This window comes from Apteryx mantelli, chromosome 1 (assembly GCF_036417845.1).
Source record: "Apteryx mantelli isolate bAptMan1 chromosome 1, bAptMan1.hap1, whole genome shotgun sequence".
In the NCBI taxonomy this organism is placed as follows: Eukaryota; Metazoa; Chordata; class Aves; order Apterygiformes; family Apterygidae; genus Apteryx; species Apteryx mantelli.
The window spans coordinates 56,955,671-56,982,194 of record NC_089978.1 but is presented as its reverse complement, the minus strand read 5'-3'; the positions used below and the strand labels follow the sequence as shown (position 1 = coordinate 56,982,194).

The 26,524-nt window shown below is 37.4% G+C and overlaps 1 protein-coding gene across 10 annotated transcripts in view; it reads right to left on the bottom strand.

Annotated features, from left to right (window-relative positions):
• The window catches only part of GPC5 (glypican 5), a 727,382-nt gene that overhangs the window by 397,752 nt on the left and 303,106 nt on the right, over window positions 1-26,524 (bottom strand). The window contains exon 7 of one of the 10 annotated variants that reach the window (XM_067293267.1): window positions 16,597-16,644. The exons of 7 other annotated variants lie outside the window; for them this stretch is intronic. In XM_067293267.1, the coding sequence (XP_067149368.1) occupies window positions 16,612-16,644 (33 nt within the window). In that variant the 3' untranslated portion in view covers window positions 16,597-16,611. Of the gene's footprint in view, window positions 1-16,596; window positions 16,673-26,524 lie in introns of those variants that run through there. 2 more of the 10 variants (XM_067293295.1, XM_067293308.1) reach the window with 2 other exon arrangements.

Sequence of the window (26,524 nt, the reverse complement as noted above, 5' to 3'; positions counted from 1 at the left end):
GTTCTCATAATATTTTGACAAGTTTCACTGTATTTTAAAGTGATTTCTGTCATAAAATGAGCAAATCGAAACAAAAAAACAAGATTATAATTGTGATCATAATTGAGTAGCAACCTTTGGCCCATCTTTTTGCCCATGTATTTCAGTGGAAATTCTTCCAGAGTCAAGTTCTATCTGGAATAAGTATGCATACAAGCATCTGATCCAGTCTTCTCTCATTAAAACTGTGGACAGACTATTAATTGGGAAATCATACATTAGTCTGTACTGGCAGTAGAATTTAACTTGTGTTAATCTTTTTTTATAGTTTACTATTCATTGCATACACTTGCCACAGCAACAGTTCTAAATGTAATAATAACAAAAGTATCTGATTTTATCTTATCTGTTTCTATAAAAACATTCAAGCGATCACAATTAAAAAGAGACTATAGAAATGTGGAATAGTGATAGCTTAGTAGGCAGGAGAAGATGAGTTACTACACTGCTCTCTAAACCCAAAATTTTCCACATCAATCCTACTTCCAACTATTTTGCAAGTTCCTTCAGCATGCAAGTCACTCATGCACTCCAATACTTTGTTTTTGTGGAAACCTGGTAAGACTTATCAAAATCATAGAGAGAAAGGAACAAATATTTGTTGTCCGGGATTTCTGTAGGGAAGACATGACCAGAGAAATACACAATAAATATTCTTCCAGAAGTTGCAGTCAGTGTTAGCTTAATGACAAGGAACTGCCAACAACATACATCATCAATGAAAAAAAGGAGAAGCTGACAGCAAAGTGTCATCTGTCAGTCATAATGCAACATGTTGAAATAGTATACCATTATTTCTATGTTTGGAACAAAGCCAGGTGCAGTGTTCCTGCCTTAAAGTGATAGGAAAATACTTTCTATCCCATCACTAAATAGCGTGATGTTAAACTACAGCTGTTTAATGTTTTAAATCCAGTTTAGATCCTATTTTTAAATGCTAAAATATGGGCACTCAATTTCACCACAGAATAAATTGAAAAACTGTAGTAGATAAGTATATATGTGTGTGTGTGTGTGTGTGTGTGTGTGTGTGTGTGTGTGTGTGTATGGGGGGGTGCATATATATATTATATATGTGTGCATGTGTGTGTGTGTGTGTGCAGGCTAATTAGAATAACTTGCAGGCAAGAACATTAAAATAATGGATCAAAGAGCAACTTGGATGACGATGTTAATTTTTTTAAACAAATTTCAGACTACAGCGTAAGGTCTGGGGAATCTGAACAAGTCAACATTCTCCCCAACAGTTTAAAAAGCAAACTGGTTGACTAAGGCAACAGTGGGTGTTTTAGCCTCACATCAATCTTATAAAAATAAAGAAAATTTTGATATGGGATATAATCTATAAATACTTACCAGATGGCAATACAATCACTACCAATTTAGGATGGTTCCTATGAGGAAGAAATTTTGTCAGGTAAGACTTACACATATGTGTATGTATATGCAACAAGGTATTTATGCATGTATGAATAGGTGGATATACTTATATGCATAATCATCTTACAAGATAAAGATAACTCTGCTGATAAAATAAGCAGACTTCCATAGAATAAACCACTTAGGCTTTAAAGATATTTAGTAATCTACCTGTCATTCATTTAAGCTTTGCATGACATTCTAATAAGGAGGTTAGACTAAATTATCATCATTCTTTTGTGGTCTTAAAATCTATGAATCAACAGTTCAAACAAAGCAATATATTATTACAATGCTTATGCTGATCTCTCAAGGGGGAAAGTGTCTCAGCTGTTTAACAGGACCAAGAAAAAGCTTTCTTTGTGATGGTTAGGTGGAACTTTTTTCCTTTCTTGGAAGTGACAGGTGTTAATGGCTTTTGTTTCCATCTTTTTCCTATTTGCTTTCATAAAACAATAACATATGCTGATAAATGATAAATTTAAATATGATAAATTTATACTTTAGCTGTTTGCTGCTAGGAACATGTAACTTTACGACATCTCTGTAAAGGCCAGACCTGATTTATCTGCTAAATAGCTAGCACTGCAGCTAGTATGGTAATTACCGGTGCAGGCCCAAATGAAGCAGGAACAGGGAATGAACATGAACACTGCACTCACAGGTGAAAACCTTCCAGACCATATGAAACACCTAGCTAACTTAGTTTGGCTGGAAGAAAATAGAAACATAGACAAGAAGGTTTGTGGAACTGAATATTCAAAAGATACAGGAATACATTGTATATACAGGCATGCCTGTTCTTCCAAACATTACCCTAGAAGAATGCAATAGAAGTGATGAAACATTTTGAAGAATTCCACTTTTTTTCCCCCCTTCCTTTGGGGAATGAAGTGATCATCACAATTGCCACAGAAATTCTACCTTCATTTGTGACAACTGGTAACCGCTTTAGGTCCAATTTTTAAAATGTCAAATTTGGGAGTTAAAACTCTTCACAAATTAAGACGACCATCAAACCAAGAGAAATAAACATATGCTGACTCACCAAGCAAAGGTTCTCCACAGGTAAGCTAGTGCAATAAGAAAGAAGGTTCTAATTTCCTTCGATTCAGGCTTTCGAAGAAATGATTTCAAAAAAGAAATTAATCAATGGATTACTTAAATATTTGCATCATTCCTTTGGATCACTTATTATTTGTATATAGAATTGAGAGGAAAGTTAACCTGCTTATTTTTCCTCGTCACCTAACATCTCACATAGATCCAAAATCTGGTCTCATTAAAGTAGGTATTAAATCACTGTTTCACTCAGAACAAGATTGGATCTATAAAGTTTGGGGGTTGGGAGGGAACGCAGCTGAAGAAACTTACATAGAGATTGATTAAATGATCTTTGCTATTATATGCTTTCCCACTTAATAGGTTTTGGTTCAACAGTTGTTCAACTTAAAAAAGTCAATATTTAGAAATCATAAAGTATTAACTCATATTTAAAATCTGTGGTGTACCTGAGGACAAATGTACTAATATGACATAAGCCTGCAAAAACTGCAGTCACATACATTGCAAGGTTCTTTTTACGCCTGTAAATCCCATGTAGAATGCTGTAGTTTGTTCACCTCTGAACAAGTGAAGTGTCTTACAAAATGGAACAGTCTAAGTCTCAAAAGGTAATTTAAACTTCTTTTTACGGAGTTGAGAAACTGATCTTTGAAGGTCCTTAATGAGAATACACTCACTCATAATAGCAAGAGAACAGATAATCTTTTCCAATTTTCCCTTTACAGCCAATAGACATTTAGAGAAAGCAGAAAGGCTTGTTCATACTATGTACATGGATTTCAAATTTTATCCTTTTTAGATAAAATGCAGATATTACTCCTACAGCCCTTCACAAAATGACTAGCAAAATAAACGCATCCACTGAACAACATATCAAATTATGCGTAGTGTAGTTGCCCCCCCGGCAGTCCACACTTCAGTATTCTGCTTCAGAATTTTTGGAGGAAAAGCTAAGATGTCAAGGACTGACAGAGGACTGACAGAGTTCAAAACATGCTTTCAATCAAACATGTTGAAGATTAATCTCACATGACATATTTCAAAACTTCTTATTAAGACTGAATAAAAAACAAGTCCAGTTCTTCAACTCAGTAATATGGAGTAGTGCTTAAATTTATTGAATAGGCCTATTTAATCTAGTAAACTCTCTTTAGGTTTGTCCACTACTAAATGTGTGAGAAATAAATTCCTCCTCTTCCTGTCAGTATCATTAAGGATAAGATGAAATCCCCAAGTATTAGGTCAAGTAGAACTTCAAAAAAATCTTTATTAAACTCATTTTGCTTAAATAAATATTAATTTTGCTTTTGGCTTGCACTGATTTTTAGCTTCTTTGACTCTATCTATATTTTCATTGTGATCTCCATAGAATGATCTCTTTTTTCCAGTTCATTTGGTACAGACTGCTTCCATACTACCCACTGTTAGACTCCCCTAAGGCAGACTGACTAGACTCACTCTAGGACTTGGAATTATTCTTGGCTTGATATCACAACCATCTTACAGACCTTCATACCTACTCATCTACAAGCTCCGCAGTGCCTTCTGCATGCCACACACAATACATTCCTGTTCCACACACGCAACAAAATGTGCCAGTAGTTCTATTTCATTTTTATTTCCAGCAGCATTGCTCACACAAGTCAGCACCAACTTCTGCAGATGTAAAAGGAAATTCTTGCAGGTGTGAGTTGTGACAACCCTTTCTAGGCCAGAAACATTTTAAGAATTTTTAAGCTATTTTAATAGCCGTTACTATTAAACAACCTAGCACATTTGTGCTTATACAACATAGTATGGATGTACTGAGATTTATATGAAAGCATGAGATTTCACAAGGCTTACTACTGGGATAATGTTGGGTTTTAGGGACAGAGGATTCCATTTTATTTTTTAACTCATATCTTAGGCATAACTGAATATGTTATTTGGACTGCTAACAAACACTGAATCAAAAAGTCCTCTGCTAAATGCAAACTTTGAAGAAGTACAAATGCTTTACTTCCCCTCTTCAAAATTTGTTACTTCCCCTTCAAAATCACACTGCATATATAATTTGGAGCTGCATAAAGATGGAGCCATCCAACTCAGAGTCAGGTGTTTTGAACAGTTTTCAAACAGAGGAGTCTTTATACTATCAAAAAGATATCTAAAGTAAAACAAATGAAATAGAAATTGAGACAGGAACCAAGCCATATCCATTTCTAGGTAAAAACATTAGGATAAAGAAAGATGCTCTCTTTTGCTCACCCAGTCATTTTATATTACTATATTTTGCAGGACACTAAAACACTTTAAACAATATAGTCAGAGATCACTAAAAACACAAAAATCAAATGACTACATTTAGAAACATAGACTAATCCTTTGGCAAGGCCTCCTAGCCAGTGCTCAGAGGAAAATCTTCTCACAGCATGGCCCTCTTGTCAGCCTACACTTGCCTCTTTCCAGCTTTCTAGCCCACTTGAACTGCAGCTCAAGGCTTTCCCCCTCTCAGCCCTAACCCCGAGACTCTTCCTAAATCTGTTGACTGATGAAGTAGGTGGTTTTGAACTTCTTCAGGCAGAGGAAAAACTGAACTGACGAACTTCCTCTTCCTCAGTCTGTGAAGCCCTTTGATAGTTATGATAATATGGGCAATACCCTTCGACATTAAAAATAAATGATGGAAAAAGCTGGAGGGGGGGTGTATGTGCATATTAGGCGTATTTTAGCATTCCTACTATATTAGGTCCTCAGAAAACATAAGGAAAAAGATACTAGTTTCTGGCCTCAGTTTCACTTATATCCAGCATAAGGTACTGTATGTATTTATTGATTCTTCCCATTTGTGTCATCTGCAGATTATTTTGCCTGGTCCCTTATCTCTTTTCTGTATCTTTGCTATGTCTGTGTTTCTTTAGCATGAAGTCAGATCATCAGGAATCCAGGTGAGAAGGCAGAGAACAAGAGTTTATCCTTAGGAATGTCACACTGTAAGAAACAATTAGATGGCTTATTAAAATGTTCATTTATATCAGATTTATAAAGCGGATAATTAAAATCCTAGTGACTGTATCAGTGGATTCTGTTTCCGCACACAATTTTACAGGCAGAGCTACTTGATTTGATAAAAAGGTGATTTTGATAATGTCAGTTCAGAATTTGCAAATCTGTTTCATATTGTGAAGGGATATGGAATACTAAAGACTTGAAATGAAATGATACAGTTTAATGCCAATATTCCTGAAACAGCAATTCTGTGTCATTATAAGAAGACCACATAGCAGTTTCTCCAAAAATATAGCAGTCACAAAACAGGGCAGTCAAAATATATAATAAAAATGGTAATATTACAGTATTCTATTATCATCAAAATATCAGAAGAGAACTCAAACCTCTCAGTTTTGCCCAAAATATTATTAGGACTTGATATAAAGAACTCAAACTCTTAGCTTTGTACACCAAACAATGTCAAAATGTAACAATTTTTAATTTTTCACATATGACAAAAACATTCTTTTCTCACACATCTTTTTAATCCTTTTTCAGAAGAATGGAGGAAAACCTGGTAGGGCAATGATGGGGAGGAAAGCATCATAAATCCAAAAACCTGTAAATATGGAAAATGGTCCACACTTGCACACAATTTCTGTATTGTATTGACTGTGGACAGAGACTAGGAAGGTGTAATGCGATAAAAATATCAGTATCTTCTCAAGGGAATCCTCCTCACCAATAAGTAAATGTTCATAATCATTATGTTACAAGGAAGAACAAATCTTCATTGCTAGCATAGTAAGTGATAAAAGATCTTTACTGGAAAATGGAATTTGTATTTTCAATAAATAGAATGTAAAAGGATTTGTAAAACAACCATACTTTTTCAGGATTGCTTTTACCTCCCCCCCCCCTTTTTTTGAATATAAACAATTGTGAATAACAATGGAAAATTCATTGTGGCATTGTACACTATGAATTTGTCATTTCTTTCTACCGATAGAAGGGAAAAAATCAGCCTAATTAAGGATTGTAATATTTATGTTAAATAATATAATATTTTATTCACTTGCATATTGCATTCAACCACTTTATCCACTAGTGATTCATTTTTCATTTTTAATGCATATAGTATTTTATAATTCACCTTGAAAATATGAAGACAAGAAATATGCATGCAAGACTAACCTCAATGGTTTCTCAGTAACTCAAGCAATGACACCATTTAATGGAGATGTTACTTAATCATGTCATTGTCTTCTGATTTTGGACTCATCTCACAGAGGACAGTTAGCTACACTGTGGCTCACAGCAGGGACTGTCTTAAATTATGCAAACCAAAACTGATATTTTGAAAATATCACCCTCTTCTTTTGCATATTCCCGATGGTATTTACAAGACTTTTAACAATCTCTTAAAACTCCATGAATTTGCTTGATCTAAAACCATTAAAACCAATAAGAAAAACTTAACTGATCTGAGCAAGCTTGAATGAGACTATGGATAAGAGCCCAGGCAACACATCACATTTTTCTCAAAAGTGATTTCTTCATTCAAAAATTTAGAATAAAAAAAAATATTTTGATACAGACATAAAACCCTGATGATAATTATTTTCCTTAATAAAAATCTGTTGGAAAAAAAAACACAGTTGTTTTGGATAGTATCTCATAGTGTCTCTTACCCCACTTGGTTTCATTATGCCACAGTTTGTTAACAGGCAGCTAGATCTTTTGCCTGTTATAGCAAATCAATGGGAAATGTGTCATTGATTTCAGGTAGAAGTGAGGGATAGCAGGGAGTCTGGGCATACAAGGGCAAAAAGAGACTTAAATACATTTGTTTTATTGATTACTGTTGACCACAACTGCAAACCCATTAACAACTTGATTACAGGAGAAGGGGCCTTTGCTTTCTCCTTGTGTTGGAAAGAAAAATAGAGAGAGTGCACACAAAAGTGAAAGACAGCCAATTACAGAAATGAACTGTGGTTGCAGAAATTATATTTATTGAATGAAGGCAAGACTAAACAGGCATTACATATATGAGAGAGTCAGTGCCCTATGATTTGGCAGGTAAATTTGCTTAGAATAGTCCAGCATTTTAAGTATAAGCATACCTTAGTACATTTATATCCTTCAGAAGAAAGTAGATAATGAGATAAACTGTTAATGCATGGTTAATGCTTCATTAGGCAGTATCATTCAATTTCTCTTTATAATGAAATTTTTGTAACTTAATCCACAAAATACAGTTATATAATGTCTTGTCTGATAAAAATAGTTCCCTAAACAGAAGCTCACTAAAACTTGGAAAGATTAACCCTTATGCAGTCCATTTAATTAATACATTAAATGATAATTGAGCACTTCTATATATTTTTATTTCATAAGTTAAAATGTCATAGCAGACTAGGAATTAGCAAACTGGACCCAGAATAGATATCCAGATACAGTGTTTGAAATCCCAAAAGATTTACATGGGGGAAGAAAACAGATGGAAAAAACCTTCTTTCTGGTATGGAATCCTTAAGTGGTAGTCAAAAGGTGGGGGACTGATAAATCTGAGATTAAAGTGAGCTGAAATTTTGGTAGAACGTTTTGATTGGTTTCCAGGTGCAGCTGAGACACAACTACCAGGAAGTAAGTGAAATAACTGATGGGAACATGTTTCCTTAATCCACATTGCACAATTAACATTTGTTCTGCATGAAGAATTACTATTAATATTATTTCTGGACCAAACATTGCTCATAGTTTCAATAGCCTAATGTTAAATAATGCAGCCCATGCTAAACCTGGTTGGATCTGTATTGACCAACAGAGGCATAAAGGTTAAAGAGATATATAGTTCCGGAATAGAGTACGACCACCTAACTTGAAATGCTCAACTTAAAAATAGGATTCTACAACACAAAATGGGCTGCTAAATTGAGAAAAATTCTGTTCTGCTTTTACTTAGCAATGTAAGACAGGAAGGCATCAAATACAAATTTTGGGGAAAGTGGGAGGTGGATACCCTGTTGCTCATGCTACCCTATAGCACCTGCTGCTCTGGTGTTCAAACATCACCTGTCCTAGGCATAGCCACAAAGTTGTACAGTTCTGCCTGCTTTTATCTGAGCTGAGTTTATCCTGAACAAACATGAGCAGCTCTCTGAAACTGAGACAATGAAGTAAAGATTAAATCCAGAAGATGACATAAGAGTATCTAATCTATCCCTGCACTCCTGCTGTCCACAACAATCATAGAGCAAATCCTTAAGTAAAGAAGATCAGAACTTCCAAACTATGTGCACGGGAAGATACTATGAATGATCCAGGCCACTGACAGATATCCTGGACTGTTCACCTCAATAACTGCTTTATCTTTGAAGTCTTATAATACAGAACTGAACAAAAAGCAGCAAGACAAGGACAAGCCAAAGAACAGTCAGTAACCCTTCACCCAGTCCTTTTTTACTATTTATAGTGTAGTAGCCCATATAGCCTGGTCTCTATTATGCTACGATGTAGAGAATGATAGGGAGGGAACCACAAAAAACAAAAGTTACTTACTCCACTTGGCACAGCCAAGGAAATAAATAGATTTAAAATATGCTTATGTTCCCACAAATTCTGAGGCTACCTTATGAAGTCAGTTCAGCCTAGCATCAACTTGAGAAGCTAAAGGTCTTCAGATTTACCACACCCAATAATAATTCCCTAGATGCTGTTGTGGCAACTAAGAATTTTTGAAGTACAACTAGTTATTACCTATATACCTTCCTTTTCTGAGGATACCACAGGCTAGTCAAGACAGTGACAGGCTGATATGAAACAGTATCCCACTTTTCTGGCCCTAAACCCAAACTAAGTTGTTATCATTTTAGCAGTGTTCTTCCACTCACTGTTTTATCCCAAATGACTCTTTGCATATTAAAAAAACCTGTTTCACCAATCTGCCTTTAAAATATATTCAGTGTCATATCAAAAATAAATAATAAAGTACCAAAGTGTTATGCACACATGATACGCACAGAAGCTCCTATTGTGCACAATTAGCATAATTTTGTGACATGGATTGAACAATGAGGCAATTACTGAAACCATCTTGCATTTCACAATCACCATTTCAGAAAAAGTTTTATATACACAGTCAGTCATACTGTTTGGAAAAGAACTTACTCCCAGGAGAGATAACAGCTGATTGATTGAAATCTCTAGTGAGAGTATTTTAACCAAACACACCTTATTACAGTTTATTACACTTTTGTTTGTGTTTATGAACATGAAATGCTCAGCATTGCTTGATAGACTATGATGCTGTCTCCGCCTGACACAGCTATTAAGATACTGTGACTTCATTAGCATCTAAGCATTTTTGCATTAAATTCTTTGGATCATATTCAATTCTGATGCAACTCCAACAGTTTTATTAAGCAAGGAGATAGAGTGTTCTACAGTCTAGTTTGATGTCAGCCCAAAATTAAGAGGGAAACAACCTTGAAAACAGGATGTTTTCTACTGCTGGAATCAATTGTATCAAATCATGCTATTTGTAAAATGTAATTTGAATTTAAAGTTATCTTAAATATCAAATTAATTTAAAGTTAATTATACTTTAAATCCTTTTAATAGTCTGTAATAAACATTATACTTGTAATGGATAGGCTCGGCCCATTAAAACAATAATTTTTTATTGGTGAGATGAGACCAGTTTAAAATAAAATTAATCTGTGGATGGAACAAGGACTGAATTTCAATAGTCTAATATCTCAGACACAATATACACTTGCCAAGGGCACCTCTATCAGTATGCACCATATCATTCTACGTTGCAAAATATACTGGATTGGAGAGCCTTTTTTACTATTACTATAGCCTCCAAGCACTGGCCTTGGCTTTCAATAGCATAAGAACTGTTTTCCATCAAGTGGGATTTAAACATGAAAACCAGAAGATAAAGAAAAAACAAACGCAGAAAAGTTCATTTTTGAAAAAGGTTATTTTTCATTTCAAAAAGTTTCAATGAAAAATGATAGCCAGGTTCTTGGCCTCCATATAATTTATGTCAACTCATTCAGGGGAAGTCTGTGTTTTCTAATACATTTGCAGAGCACAGTGTACCTATTGTTGCAACACATATAAACATTTTTTGCCTGTTTTGGGGAGAGGAATTAATACTTCTCAGCTTTTCTCCTGGCAAACTTCCAAACTCCTCAGGAAAATGCTAAGAGAGTTTGATGCATCACTCTTGCCAATTCATCAGTTCTTTCAAGACTGCCTCCACTGCAGACTTTAATAAATATTTCACATTTACAAATTAACATTTTTACTACCTAGGCTCCTCTCTGGAACTAGCAGCCAGGTATTTCACCTTCTCTTACAACCAGTTCTGTATATAAAATTACATATTGGAAAACTTATTTAAACGTTACAGTTGCAAAATCAACCAGAATTAAGGCTGTCATGTTGAATTAATTCAACTTCTTAGCACACATATTATGATCATCTTACCAAAATTAAAATGAAAGTCCATTGCAGAGGCAAGAAGACACCCCCACTATACAGGTTTCCTATTCTGTACCTGCAGCACCAGAGAACAGAATTTCTTATCCAAAAACTCTCTGGCTCACTCATCCTGACCTCTTGCTCATCTTCAGTATTGTGCTTGAACAGAGGCATATTCCCCACGGTTCCAGAAGATGCTCTTTTCCTACATGAAGGTTTCAACGCAAAGCCCTTAGCTGGATTTAGGTTAAGCCTTTTATTACACAAAACTAAAAGAAATGTTCTTTGCATCCAGGGCAAATTGATAACACAAGATGGTTGCTTGTATAAAACTCCATTGCCAATTTTTATCCTAAATCCAGAAGTTACATGATTAAAGAATTCCTCCGTCCTGTGTGAAATTTTGACTCAGTTCCCCTCAGGGAACCTCAGGGTTTTAAATCCACATTTCTTCTAAAGCTGCTGTAATTATCAGGTGTAAGTATTTGGGGTGGGAGAGGTTGGGGGAAAGGTAGTTTGTACTTCCAGAGTTGAAGCTCATCTCACGCACACACACATACCCCCTATAACGAGCATGACTTTCCCAGTGATTAACATGCTCAAGGGAAAAGCCCTATAGTACAGTCTTTACTGAATCTGTTTAAATGGGATAAAACTAACCATGATTTTTGTTCAAACGCTAATTTATTTAATGGTCAAGACCATATTAGCTCTTGATACATGACTGACTTCATCCTAGCCATTCTCCTTTATTTTAGCCCCTTCCTTTTTAACTTTCTTCATAGGTTAATGTGTTATAGTACGTATTATGCTAGGTGTTTGCACATCAGGAACAAAAGGTTTGTATTACATGGCCACAAAGAACAAGAAGGTAAGAATCATTTTGATCTCTCCTCTCTTTTATATAGCCAATGAAGCCCTTAGTAAATCATGAATACTTCTAGGGCATTGGACAAATACAAATTATCCCAAACTGATCTGATTCAAGCTTTATGTGATCATGTGATCATAATTCTCAAAGGGGCATCCAAATATTTTTCAAGTTGTTCCTTCAGCTATTTTTATTTGGTTATTTAAATGGGGTTATTATGAACACTTCCGTGACAGAAAACACCTACACATTAGGATGGGAACCAAAGAAAAATATTTAGTCTTTATTTCATTCCCTTTTACTCAAACATGCATGCCTTCTCTGTGAATTTTGAAGTGGTCTATTTCCATATCACAGTAGTTTTACTACAGTAAATGGCAATGTCTACAGAGTGTTAGAGCTAATACATGCATGCATAGTAGTGTTGAAATAGCTCATGGTTTACTCTTTAAACTACATTCATTAAATTGCATAACTATGTTCAAGATTAGGACCACTGAAACTAAAGAGCTGTCAAAAAGCAAATTTAACTACACAGCTGAAACTGCATTCTGTAATATATTATATTTACATTATACAGCAAAGTGAGTTAAAAACACTAGGATGGACTGGTCTGACCAAATGTTCATATCTACACCTCTGCTAGACATCAAAGCTGTCTTTATATTTAAGTGAAGAAAAAGAGGAGCCGTTAGGGCACAGTAATAAACTGCCAGCACCAGATGGTATTTACCGAAGAGATCTAGAAGAATACAAGGATAATATGGTTGAATTAACAACAAACGTGTAATCTGTTACCTAAAACAGCCCTGGTACCTGAGGACTGTAGGGTGGCAAGTGACGTCAATGTTGAAAAAAAACAAGACTCTGGGGGTACCTGGGAACTTGCAGCCTGTAATCCTGATTTCTCTCCAGCCTGTGGAAACTATAAAACAGAAATGAATTAGTAGGTAGCTGGATAAAAATAATTTACACAGAAGAGTCACTCTGGCTTTTTTACATGGAAGTTGCACCTTAAAACTTGCAAGAGCTCGCTTCAAAGGGGTCAACAAGCATGTAGATAATGCTGATTTCCCAAAGGCTTTTAAGGCACTTCAGCAGGAATGGGACGACAGGTGTGCTAGCTACGTCCTGACAAAGAGCACGTTACGCGATAGGGAAGGAGTAAACACTCACAACGAACGGTGCTCGCGCGCAGGGCCCCGCCCGCGGAGACCCGGCGCGGCGGGGGGCGGGGCAGGGCAGAGGGCTCCTGGCCGCGGCGGGGGTGGGCGTGGCTCCTGCCGTCAGTGGCGGCGGCCGTTGGCGGAGCGGTTCAAACGGGGGCTCGGCCGTTGCTGGGGGGCGGGTTGTTTATTCGTTCTTGCTGTGTGCAGCAGCCTTGGGCGTTTGCTCCTGGTTCTTCTGGGAGCTGCTGCTGGGGAAGGTGGGCTCCTGACTGGGGAGGGTCAGGCACACAGTGAGCAGGCGATACACACACAGCCATCAGAGTGGCCTGGCATAGCTCCGGGGGAGGTGGCTGCTGTTTGGGACTATAGAAAGGGCCTGGCACTTCTCTCCAGAGCAGTGGCTTCTGCCGTGAGCAGTGTGCTCCAACAGAGGGGCTGAGATACCAGGTGAAGGAGGTGAAGAAGAGATGAGCAAGCTGCACACCCTGAGGGAAACTGAAAAGAAAATTGACAAGGTCCTTGCAGAAAACCTACAGAGACAAAAGCCTCAGCCACACAAAGCAGGCTTGTGACTTCTGGCAACAGGGCAAATATTGCTGCTCCATCTGCAGATCTGCAACTGAAAAATACGTTCAATGCCCTGAGCACTGGGGAGGACAAACAAGAGCTGTCACAGGATTCTTCAGAGCCGGCTGAGCCAAACCTCATGTCCACACAAAAAAGAAAAGGCGAGCAGTAGTTACTGGAGACTCCCTCCTCCGGGGACAGAGGCACTGATCTGCTAATCTGATATGATGTTGTGAGAAACATCTGTTGCTTGCCAGGATCTGTGATGTGGCAGAGGGACTGCCAACGCTTATCAGGCCCTTGGACTCTTACCCCTTGCTTATCACAGGCACCAACAGTACTGCTTGAGGTAACCTGGAATGACTACAGATAGCTAGTGGTGAAGATGAAAGGGCCCAGGTGGTGGTCTCAAACCTCCCAGTGAGGGGGAAAGGCTTGAGCAGAAGTGGACTAATGCGGCCCGTCAACCCTAGGATGCATGGTTGTTTCACAGGCAGGGCTTTGGCTTCTATGATGATGGAATGCTCTTTGAGGAACAATAGATACTGAGCAGGGATGGGAAACATCTGACACAGGCAAGAGTGTCTTTTCAAACAGGCTTGCTAATCTAGTGAGGAGGGCTTTAAACCGTAACCTGAAGGGAAATGAGAGCACAAGAGGCAGCATAGATGCGTCTGGGGGACAGCATGGCGCTTTTCCTGTAAAAGCAGGCCAATCTGGGGCCCATCTCAAATGCCTATACACCAATTCACGTAGCATGGGGAACACACTTGAGAAATTAGAAGTCCAGGCACAATTGCAGTGCTATGACCTCATCAATATTATGGAGGCACAAGGGGATAGGTCCCACAACTGGTGTGCTGCAGTGGAGCTTTAGGCTCTTTAAGGTGGACAGGTGGGGACAAAGGGTTGTGCTTTATTCAAGGGGGTGTCTCGAATGCATGGGCCTTTGCTTCAGGGCAGGTGACAAAGCAGTTGAGACTCTGTTGTAAGGATTAGAGGACAGACCAGCACAGGTGATACCTGCTAGTAGGTGTCTGCTGCAGACCTGATCAAGAAGGGGAGGCCGATGAACCCTTCCTTAGACAGGTGGAGAAAGCCTCTTGGTCATAGGCCCTGATACTCATGGGTGGCATTAACCGCTGGAAGGGTAATATGCAGTAAAACATATTGAAGAACAATTTCTTGCTGCAGGTGATCAACAAACCAACTAGGGGAGATGCTCTGTTGGGCCTGCTAACCACAAACAAGGAGGAACTGGCTGAAGATATGAAGGTCAAGGGCAGCCTAGGCTGCAGCAAACACAAGACTGGCTCAGAAGCCGTTTCAAAACACCTGAAAGACAAGAGGGTGATCGGGAGCTGCCAGCATGGGTTTACCAAGAGCAAGTCATGCCTGACCAACCTCATTACTTTTTATGACAAGGTGATTAGACCTATAGACAAGGGAAGGGCAGTGAATGTTGTATACCTTGAGGTTAGCAAGACCTTTGACACAGTGTCTCATAGTCTCCTCCTCATCAAATTGGTGAGATATGGGCTGGGTAAACAGACAATAAGTGGGTAGAAAATTGGCTGGACTGCCAGGCTCAAAGAGTTGTGACCAACCAGAGGTGCTAACTCCACGTGGCAGCCAGTAACAAGTGAGGTCCATCATAGATCAGTACTGGGGGCTGTTACTGTTTAATGTCTTCTTTAATGACCTGGAAGTTGGGATGCAGTCCACTCTCAGCAAGTTTGCAGTTGACACCAAATTGGTGGAAGCAGACAAAATGCTAGAGGGCAGGGCAGCTATTCAGAGTGACCTCAACAGGCTGGAGAAATTGGTCGATGGGAACCTCATGAAATTCAAGAAGAGCAAGTACAAGTTTTTGCATGTGGAATGGAGTAACCTCATGCAACAGTGCAGGCTGGTGGGAGACTCTAGGAGACAATATGCAGAAAAGGACTTGGGGGGGACTTGTTGGGACTCAGCAATGCTCCCCTACAGAAAAGGCGGCCAAATGCATCCCGGCTGTATTAGTGAGAGTGTAGCCAGCAGGTCCGGGGATGTGATACTTCCACTCTATTCAGCACTTGTAAGACTGTGTCTGGAATGCTGTGTCCAGTTTTGGGCTCCAGAATACAAAAAGGACATGGATATACTGGAGTAAGTTCACCAGAGGGCACCAACATTGTTAAGGGGCTGGAGCACATGACATATGAGGAGAGCTGAGAGAGCTGGGCCTGTTCAGCCTGGAGAAGAGAGGGCTCAGGGAAGACCTTACTCCTGTTTAGAATTACCTGATCAGAGGATACAGAGAAGGTGGAGCCAGACTCTTCTCAGGAGTGCACGGTGATAGGATAAGAGGCAACAGTCACAAGTTGGAACATGAGAAATTTTACTTAGAAATTAGAAAAAAAAGTTTATCATGAGTGTGGTAAGATACTGGAATAGGTTGCCCATAAAGGCTGTGGTATCTCCGTCCTTGGAGGTGTTCAAGACATGGTTGGACATGGCCCTGAACAACCCTCTTTGAGCAGGCAGTTGGACTAAATGACCTTTGGAGGTTCCTTCCAACCTAAATTACGATTCTGTGACTTATCCTTTTCAGTGTATTCATGAAAATGTACTATGAAAAGGGTATGAGCAATGAAGAAAGGACTGTTTATGCTAAGAAGTTATTCAGAGTAACAAGGTCAATGGTCAACTATGATGATCTATATAAGTAGCTTATGAGTGATTTGGCGATAGAATGACAGGTGGCACTTAATGTAGACAGATGCAAATTAATTCATATGGTAGAAAAAAAGAATCCTAACTTAATGTATAGGACAATAGGCTTTAATAGGATCATTACCACTCAGGAGCAGGATTTTAGAGTTATGACAAATAGTTCCATCAGAACATCAGATCAATGAGTAGTATAAATGAAAAGTACGAATCAAATGCTAGAAATCATTAGAAAAGGCTTAAAAGACAAAAAAGGCCTTAAAAACATTGTTCAACACTTACAAATTCATGAGTCGCTCATATCTTGAATGCTGCATGCAGTTCCTGTAACTCCAATTCAAAAAAGAAAAAACTAGAACTGTAAGAGAATCAAAGAGGGTAATGGCATGATCAAAAGTACAGAAAGACTTCAGTGTTATGAATGATTACTTAAGCTAGAAGTTTTCAATAAGGTAAAGAAATACTGACAGGGCAGGAGATACAATAGAGACTTAAAAAATGTCCGGTATAGGAGGTGTGGGTAGAAATGACTATTCATCATGACTGCCAAAGCCAGAATCAGGAACATCAAATTAAGTTAGGTGGAGCCAGATTCATAACAAGCAAAAGAAAACACTTTGGGGAATGAAGAAGAGACCTGTAGGGCTACTTGACATATGATGTTGTGAATACTAAAAGTTACATGGGTTTAAAGGGGGAGACTTGACCAGTTAAGGGTTACTGAATACATTTTTTTAAAAATTACAGTTGAATGAGTGTTAAGGGAATGTCTTTTCCTTTTTCTTACTCTTCTTTGGGTATCTGTTTTAGCTAATGCTGGAGAAATCAGATGAGTTATGTCCTAAAATATGGCTATTTCTTCCCATTGACTGTAAAGCAATCTTAGAGTAACTAGCTGAGATGTAGCTGTAAAAAGGTAAATGAGGTGATGTGACTGTGCATATGCATATATACCACACAAACCTGGTGATAGAATTAATCTCAACTTTTTTTCCCCAGCATCTTAAATAAGAGTAAAGATTTAGACTGCATCCTGACTCCATGTCAGAATGAGATCCAGACTATTCTGCCTTCCTCCCTGTCACTGTCTCCTCCCATACTTTGATTTCCACAGAAGGGAAATGTCATGTATCCCATAATAAAGCTGAAATTTCCTCCAACAGGTGCCTGATCTCTATGCCATAATTCACCCCATAAGACGAGGTACAAAAAATGAAAGTACATCACTCAAAAGCAATTACTGTGTTTACTTTTGTTTTTATGTTGCATCATAGTGAATGAGGAAGGAAATTTTCAGATTTCTTTTGTGCTGGATCACCAAGGGATGTTTATTAAATCACTGTAATTTAAAATAAAGCACTATGATGTTCTGGTTCAATTTACTTTAAAAAAAATTCCCACTTATTTTACAACTAGAAATTCCCCAAGGTTATAACATGGAAGGGAATAATTTCCCTGTAATACTTGGATGGATAAATAAGAGCTGACAGATGATTTAATATAGAATAAAACTTTCTATTAAGTTCAGAATGCATATTACACAAACACAATACACATGTTCATATATTCCCAAATGCCCTGATCTAGGTCCTAGTGAAGTCAGCAGGACTATTTCTATTAAATCTGATCTATAGCATAAGAAATTTAAATTTTCTCATAATTTCATATTCCTAATAGAAAAAATGAATAAAAGTGTATTTTTATTGCTTGTATAGCGTATTGAGGTGCATTCATTTTAGTAATTTATGATCCTTCTCACTGTGTTTTATGTTGTACGGGCTGAAACCACCTGATTAAGCTAACTAAGTATACATAGTTAGGCCAGCCAGAATGCATAATATATATAGTAACAGCAAAGGAAAACAGCATGTTCCTTTTAATCTGGCTCCTTAGGCATACATTTACTCTGAGTTGTCTAGAGGAATCTCAAACCTGTAGATCAATAAAACAACCTAAAAAATTAGGTAAAATCAATCATGGCTAACATGGTAAAGAAGGGGGGAAAGAAGGGTAGAAATTTAGCTAGGGGAAAATGTCCAAACTCTATCAACATTGATTGTCTAGAGAATTTAACCTATCACTACAACTTCTATTCTTCTGGGGTTTAGTCATTGTTCTTTAATTGTAAGCTGAATTTGATTAAGCAATGAAAAATTGGAAGATTTTGCTTTTTACGCTTGGCAGAAAAGGGCACGTAAAAGTAGCTCTTTGTATTTAGCAAGTAACTTGATAGCTGTGAGTGGAAAGACTTCCTCAGAAAAAAAATCTTTCTTTTTGCAGAAAAAGATTTTATTTTGAATAACTAGAGTAAGAAGAAATAGCAAGTTTGAGTACAAATAATAAACAATCATATAACAATTACACAGATCTGCCCACTTTAGTTAGGTTAAAAACAGTCAGTTGGTATACTGGATGAATGATAAATTACCAAACAGACTTTGCAATCAGAATGCAAGGGATTACATAATAGAGAGGAGTAAATTTAAAACAAGTATGCACTTCAGATGACTGAAACCATTTTAATAAAATACAATATAATCTAATGTATTGTAGTGTTCACCAAAAGAACTTTGAACTTAAGAGTGTCAGTCATCTCCAAAAGGCAACAGACACCATCAACCTGGAATGCTCCTCTCCCTCTCTTTCCCTAATTCCATAGTTTTTTTCAAAAACCAGGAGATCTTTTAGAAAAATGAAATGGTCTGATATGACTGTTTTAGCAAAATACAATATCCAGCTCTATGTCAGAACTCAGTGACTGTTTTTGTCCTAGTGTGCACTTAGCTGTGGAAACATTAGCTTTAATGAAAAACCTTTTCTCTTGTAACTAAGTAGAGTGAACTCCCAAGGGCATCCCCCATGTGTCATCCTGAGCATGCTTTCTGATCTGATCAAATTTAATCTTTCATGCTTGCTGAATACACAGGTGTTGTTTTGTAAAGTTGCCTGCTCCTTGGATTTTCCATAGCTGTTTCTATGACTTATGTTTTCATATGTTTTCAGTGCCTCCTGGGGCAAGCACAGCTCTACCTGGTTTAAATTATTTTTGCAAGTTTAAATATTTTTATCCATGTACTCATGCTATTTTTTTCACCTCTATTTTTTAACAATTTTCAAGACAGAATTCTTATAATGCATTTTGCAGACTTGCAGGGAAGAAGAGAAGACAATAGACATTTGGAAGGCACTCATTCTGGCCACCCTATCTAAGTGCAAGCTCATGTATTTCATAAAAGTGAAACTGTGAATATGTGAAAAAATTGCAATGTCTAAGAGATATGTGAATGTTAGAAGGCTCAGATTTATCAGTAGTGGTGTTTCAGAGATGTACCTCTTTGCATATCCATCTGTAAAGAAAACAGGTGGACCATTCCAAAATAAGATGGCCATGAGGTAGGACTGGAAAAAAAATTCTAGTTAGTTTAAAGAATGTAACTTGAAAGAGAAAGTAGAAAACATAGACCTTGAAAAATTTACATATTATGGTAATTAAAGGCAAAACAATCGCTGAACTTTGAAATTGCCAAAAAGAGAATTACTGAAAAATTCTTCAGAGGTTCTGCCAATGCTAATTTCATTTTGTAAAGTTCTGTAATGCACTTTCTTGAAAAAAAAAGTGTTTTAAATTAAGTACAATAAACAGCTTTCAGAAGAAGGAAAGGGTTGTGAAAAAGTTTGGGAAAAAAAGTAACACTGGCTTAGAGCTCAGATAGCTCTACTACTGATCCCCTATGCATGGGCTATTAGATTAACCTCTCACATCCTACATTTTTTATTCCTCAACTAAATACAGAGAAATATATGGGTGACTGAACTCAAGGATCACTGATCTCAGAATGAACTATTCCATTTAAAAGTTCAAGAACTCTGAATGTTTTCTCAATAGGACAATGCAGGTTGTTGGACAGCGAGCCAACACTGCTAGAGAGAACAAAATTCCAAGAAAAGGAAACTTTAGTAAACCAAGATAGAACAGATCTCTCTGGAGAAGTTATTTTACACTGCCATCTCCACAGTATCTGGCAACCAGTAGTTACAGCATTGTAATGCATAGGTTTGTAGATAAAGAGCTTGATTTCATCAGGCTTTTCAAGTGCAACCACTTAAGCTTGAACTGAATCCATTAACTTTGGTGTGACTGAAGCATACAATGCAGAAGGGCATTTCCTCTTTACTTGCCAATCTCACAGGATGAAGAATTAACTTTCACTTTATTGCATTGATCAGTCACCTTCACTAATAAACATTATTTTCCCCTCAAACTTTTCTAGCTTCATTTTCCAATCTTTTTTTTTTTTTCATATATTTCTAGACTAAAGTTTAATTTCCAGGTTTTCCTTCTGAAGATAATTATAAACCAGCCAAATAATTCCCAAACTGTCTTCATCTGTATTTGCTTTAAATAGTAGATTCAATATTTAGGTCTCTCACTGAGGGTGATCTTTTCTAAACATAATGATTTATTCTATGTTTTTCTGTACTCTTCAACACCCCTTTTAAATGTTGACTTCAGCTTTGTATTTTAGAACTGGCCTCTTTAATGCCATGTTCAGATGAAAAGACTGTTTCCTATCTATACTATACATGCTTTTGTGTATTCTTTCAAGGATGGCATTAAACCTGTTCACAGCATCACTCTGAGAGCTCTTGTACAGTTATTTGTAATCTAAGACTTCTAAACATTTTTCAGGGATACCACTCAAAAAGGCACAGTTATCTGTTCTCTGGACATGGTCTACATTCTGTGAACATACACATACAGTTTTACGTTTAGCTATATTTTTTTATAATGTTTAGGCAACACCAGAATGAAACACTGGCTTATCATTTGTTTCGTATCACTGAAGTCAAGACACATCAGGGAACAGTTTTGGAGTTTTCTGCATTTTAGCAATGAATAGATCAACTGCAGCTAGTTACAAGATTGAATTCCATTTTCATTTATGGATACCTGTAGCAGTAATACATAAAGGCACGTGATTTAAGGCTAATGGCCTAATAACTAGCCTTTTTGCAGGTGAGTTTAAGAAGCTGAATTTAATGCTTTGGTTCTGTAAGTTTGAGGGTATTGGTGGTTGGATAAATTATTGTTTAGGTCACTATGGCATTTAAAAAACAAACAAAAACCCTACTTGCAAACTAATATGCAAAGATTTTCTGTCTGTTTGTTTCCTAGGCAAAGGGAGAAGAAGGAAGAGATGGAAGGAACTATTAATCTGCATTTCCCAGTTCCTTGCCACAGCACCATTTCCGCTCCCAGGTCAGAAATCAAAATTTTTCTCAGGGCACTCAACTTAATCTACAAGATTTGGGTGCCATTGAGAATTTGTAAAACCTTATTTTAAAAAGAAGCTCTGCTTGTGCTACAGTGTGAGAGCAAGAGATATGGACTGATGTGGGAGGCCAGTGCATTTCCCCAGCTAGAGCATTTGTTCTTCACTCCGTTATCCACATGAGAAAATTCACTTGTAGGAGGATTCAGATTCAGCTAAAAATACCTAAATTGATGTGTTTACAAGCATATGTTTACCTCTGAGCTAAGTACCTAGACTATCATTATAGACAATGAAGATCCATTCAATATCGTCAATAGAGTCTAAAGAGAGAACTGTGTCAGTGTAAAACCAGACATTGACATTTGATCAGCTACTTCCCTAGACAGTACTGTCTGTGCTGACAGGGGGCTGAATTCAGCTGACCGCAGGTATGGATCTACTGTCATTTGAGATGGCATAGTGTATCCTGCCTGGCCCCCAGCTGTTGCTTGTTTTAAAACCCATAGGTCCTCTGTCATAGCTGCCCTCCAAATGCAGGTGTCTGAGATATTCCAAGTCATCTCAGAAGCCTGTGTGTGAGCAGCTGAATCAACCCTTCAGTGAGCATTTAAACTGTGAAGTAGGTGAATTCCTTGGCACCCCCAGATTTCCAGCCTCTCCATTCTTTTCCTCTCCCCTCCCCAGTCATCCAGACAGAAGATTTTGGGACACAGCGCAGTTCTTTCATTATCAAGTACTGCCGTGGAATCAGGGGTTGGGAGACAAAGAGAATGGCTTGTATTCAGGTTACAGTCCCAACCCATACTTCTGATGTATGAAACAAACATTTTCTAAGTACCGTTATTTAGACATAGCCTTAGAAAGCAAGGTCAGTGATACTATTCATATTTGCCTCCCTTTAGTCTGAGCATTCTGTTAGCATGCTAATAATGTATTTAGGATGCAGAAATAGTCACTACAGGCAATTAAGTAGTCATAACAAAAGACAAGACTAACTTATGTCACTATCAAAATTGTGCGTCTTTGCAGTGGTAACTATTCAGTTAAGTAAATCAGGTATTTCAGTTAGTTTTACTCTGTGCAGTATGGTTTGGAACATACAGAAGTATTTTATTAGCTATTTAGCTGTTGTCAATTATAAGGTACACACTATATGAGGCAGCTGTTAAGCATTAACAGATGGGAAGCTTGGGTAAATTGAGAAAAAATTTCTTCTAAGTGAAAGGTATAAAAAATGCAAATTTTCATTTGGAGGGTTGTAGAAAAGCAGCCTTCTATTACAAATTTCATGACTTTAAATATCTAAGTTTTAGTTGTGCTTTGAGTATTCAACTTCTATTTTTAAAAACAGCTAAACAGGACTAACTTAATCTGCTCCCCCAAACATCCATTAGAAACTAAATAAAAATTCATCATTATATTTTACAAAATCTAACATAAAAAACTGAAACAGTATAATAGGCACTTTAGATTATTAAAACTTAACTTCAGAAGCCTTATTCATTTTTTCAGTGTTAATGCAATTTGTGGTCCACTTATTTCTGACAATGAAAATAAACTAGTCAGTTTTATTTTTGATTGTATAGATTTGAGTCTTCACTGTTCCAACTGCAAAATGGAGTTAGAATAAATATGGGAGTATTTTGACTTTGGGACCTCTGAAACTGTATTTTTTTCGTACAAAAGCTGGATTTTGGTATAAATTGCACTAACAATTAGAGTTTAGTATTTTTTTCTAATTCAGTATTTGACCTTATAATAGCAGAGGCAGAGACTGGAAAGAATTTAGAAACTCAGTTTTTAAAACGAAAGCAGTTGTATTTCTATTGATACCAATAAAACAAGCTATACATTGTTATATGCATTCCAACAGGGTGGTGGGGAGTTTATTTGGATTAGATTTGAATGTTCAGCATTACCCAAATTGAAGCTTTAAGAATATGTGGGAAGAAATGGAGATTTAACATAAATGTCATGTTTAGCAAGTTATGTAACACATTTATTTATTTATTTATTTATTTATTGCTAAATTGCAATAAATTATAACACCATGCATTGTTACAACAGAAGTTACTGAGAAAGCATCTGAGTTTCTCAGATGCCCTAGGACATCCAAGGATGCCCTAGGATATGATGACATCTGCACAGGGCTGGCAGACATGCTATGGGATGTATGACAGACCAGTGAGCTGCTTCTGTGGTAGCTAGAAGCCAGGCCTTTCAAATGGCACAAGACCATATGCAGTAAACTGAATTGAACTCTAGGGACTTAGGGCTCACTCAAGCTCCACTCAAGGCCTTTCAAATGGCACAAGACCATATGCAGTAAACTGAATTGAACTCTAGGGAATTAGGGCTCACTCAAGCTCCACTCAAGGCCTAAACTTTGGTGCCCACTGCCCTCTTAGCTGCTCTAGGTTATGCAGGCTCCAGCTGCCATTAAAAAAAGTGTAAGAATCTCTTATAGGTTCTCCATCTGCAAGGTGTGTCAGCTCTGTGCAGATATCACATAAAGAAGGCATTTGAAACGTCATTAGGTATGTATTTTCAGATAACTCCATCCTGCCCATTGTAGTCAAGAAAGCTATTTCACTGAGCAAATATAGGTATCTACTTTAGGATGTGATGACCTGTTTCCTAGATTCCACTGACTGTACTGACTAGAGCTTCAGTATTTATCCTACACGTAGACATCTTCAGTGTAGATACCCACACATAGGTATCTGAATCTGGAGGTGAATCCCACTGTCGGTTCCAGACAATTTGGCTGCAGCCTGAATGATTTGTAAAAATACTACCATCTCATTTAATTAGAATATGTTTGCTTTTTGCTAAGCACTTTTTTGATTCAAGTCATTAGCCAAAACTCAGGGCCAGTTGTATACAACCGTTCCAGCTATTTGATTTCTTACTGAAATGTTATAGTATTTTTTAATTTTTGGTTGGGTGAGCAAAATTTCTCCAGTCATTGTTTATGTTATGTATCAGATGAGTGATTCAGTTTGTGATCCCTTGATCCCTTCTTTTTGCAGCATAACTATTCAAATGACTTACGTTTGAACCAATTCCAGCAATACCTTACATATTCAAAAGCAAAATTGCCTTTATTGCTCCTTAATCCTGTTGATGATTAGAAGATTTCTGAAACTTATTCTACAACCACCAAGGTTGCCCCTTTGGCTTTCCTTCTTTTTTTTTTTTTCATGATAGCAGAGGAACTGTCATTAATCTCTGCTAACTGAGCACTCTTGTACTCACAATGGTCCTGCTTTCTGGGGAAGTCTTGTAGTATCAACTGAATTGCTGAATTTTCTGTTCAATTACTGAACTGCTTATCTTAGTATTTGGATTAATGTCTACTTCCCTTATTTCACAATTAAAAGTATTGCTTTTCCTTAGGATAGCTTGGAACAATGTAAATGGCTTCCCCCTGTTCCAAAATACCAGACTCACAACTGTACCTATAAAATTCTTGGACAACAGTTTTCATATTCTTCACTCATTGCTGCTTTGTTGCTGCTTCTGTGTACGACAAAAAACTTGCAGCATTCTCAATATTTCTTTCATTATCTTAAGCTGTATATCCAAGGTCAGTTAACTGTCTATAGCTGATAAGACCCCATTATTATCAGGATGTATGAGTAATATAGGTCTCCACAATTCAGGATTCTTTTTTCCTACCTTTTCTCTACCAGTCATCAGTGCATTAGGCAGCTCAGATTGATGGTTAGCTCAAGATCACATTTCAAGAACCTGTGCGTGAACAAGATAGTCTGTTTTTTCAGGGTAATGTCTACAACACAAAAAACTTGCTTCATGGAACATGAAGCCCTCATTTTATCAGTTTTGGGTTTTATCAATGAAACATTCCAAGTATTTGATTTTTTTTCTCTCTCAAAAGTTAGGGGATTAGGCCAATCTCTTTCTAGGACTATGAAGATAACAAACTGCTGTAAATAGTCCATCTTACCTAGATCTTCCATCTGACTCAACTTCTCATCTTAAAAGCTGACTTCCATGTTGACCTTTGACCCTAGGATTTCTTTTCCGGGTGATTTCTCAGTTCTGTAAGTCCCTGCTACAAATACCCAATAGTTTCCTGGCTTCCTTTACTTTATGGAAAGTGTTCAGATTCATGGCAGTCTAGATATTGATAACCTCATCAGTTTTCTTGTTTTTTATAGTGAAATTATTGCAGCTGGAATGTCCATAAGCATCTAGAATTTTATAACTGCTACCTCAACAAAGATTTAATCTCTGACTGTAAGTGAACTACTAGAATGCTTCCAGACAGCTTTGATTTATTAGATTGGGGAAGCTTCTTTCCAGTCCTCTTCTATTCTCGTACAAGAGATTACCATTCCTAACTTACGGGCAGCAGAGGAGCATGTGCTGGTTCCTCAGCCATTCAAATTTACAGCCTGCCACATTCATTTCTTATGCCACTGATTTTACTTTAAATATATATAGCAGGCCATAAACTGGCAGTAGCTGGCACACATTTGCTTCTGGCAACTCTGGTTTCAGTGCGGTAACTTCTGGAAAAAGAAGCAGAAGGATGGGAGAAATAACCTCTTAAATTGCACCAGCATGATGAGCAAGAGTTTTTCTGGAGTCATTGCCTTCTTGAAAAATATCCAGATCCTGTTTTAATTCCTTTTGTAAGGCCTCCTGCTCACTTTAAGTCTTATTTTAGATTTTATTGAACATAGTGAATTCTGTGAGCATCTCCATTTTCTGTTTCATCATGGTCAGGAATGTACAAGTTCATGCACTGTCTTTGTGGAAACTGAATCCTACTGTTGTTGTCAGTAGTCTCCTTTTTGACCTAACTAATTAGCCAAAGTTTGGGACTGTGTGGGATCAAATGGTTTCTATGCAGACCTATTTATTTACAAAGAATATAGAGAGCTCTGTTTCCCTGGACACAACAG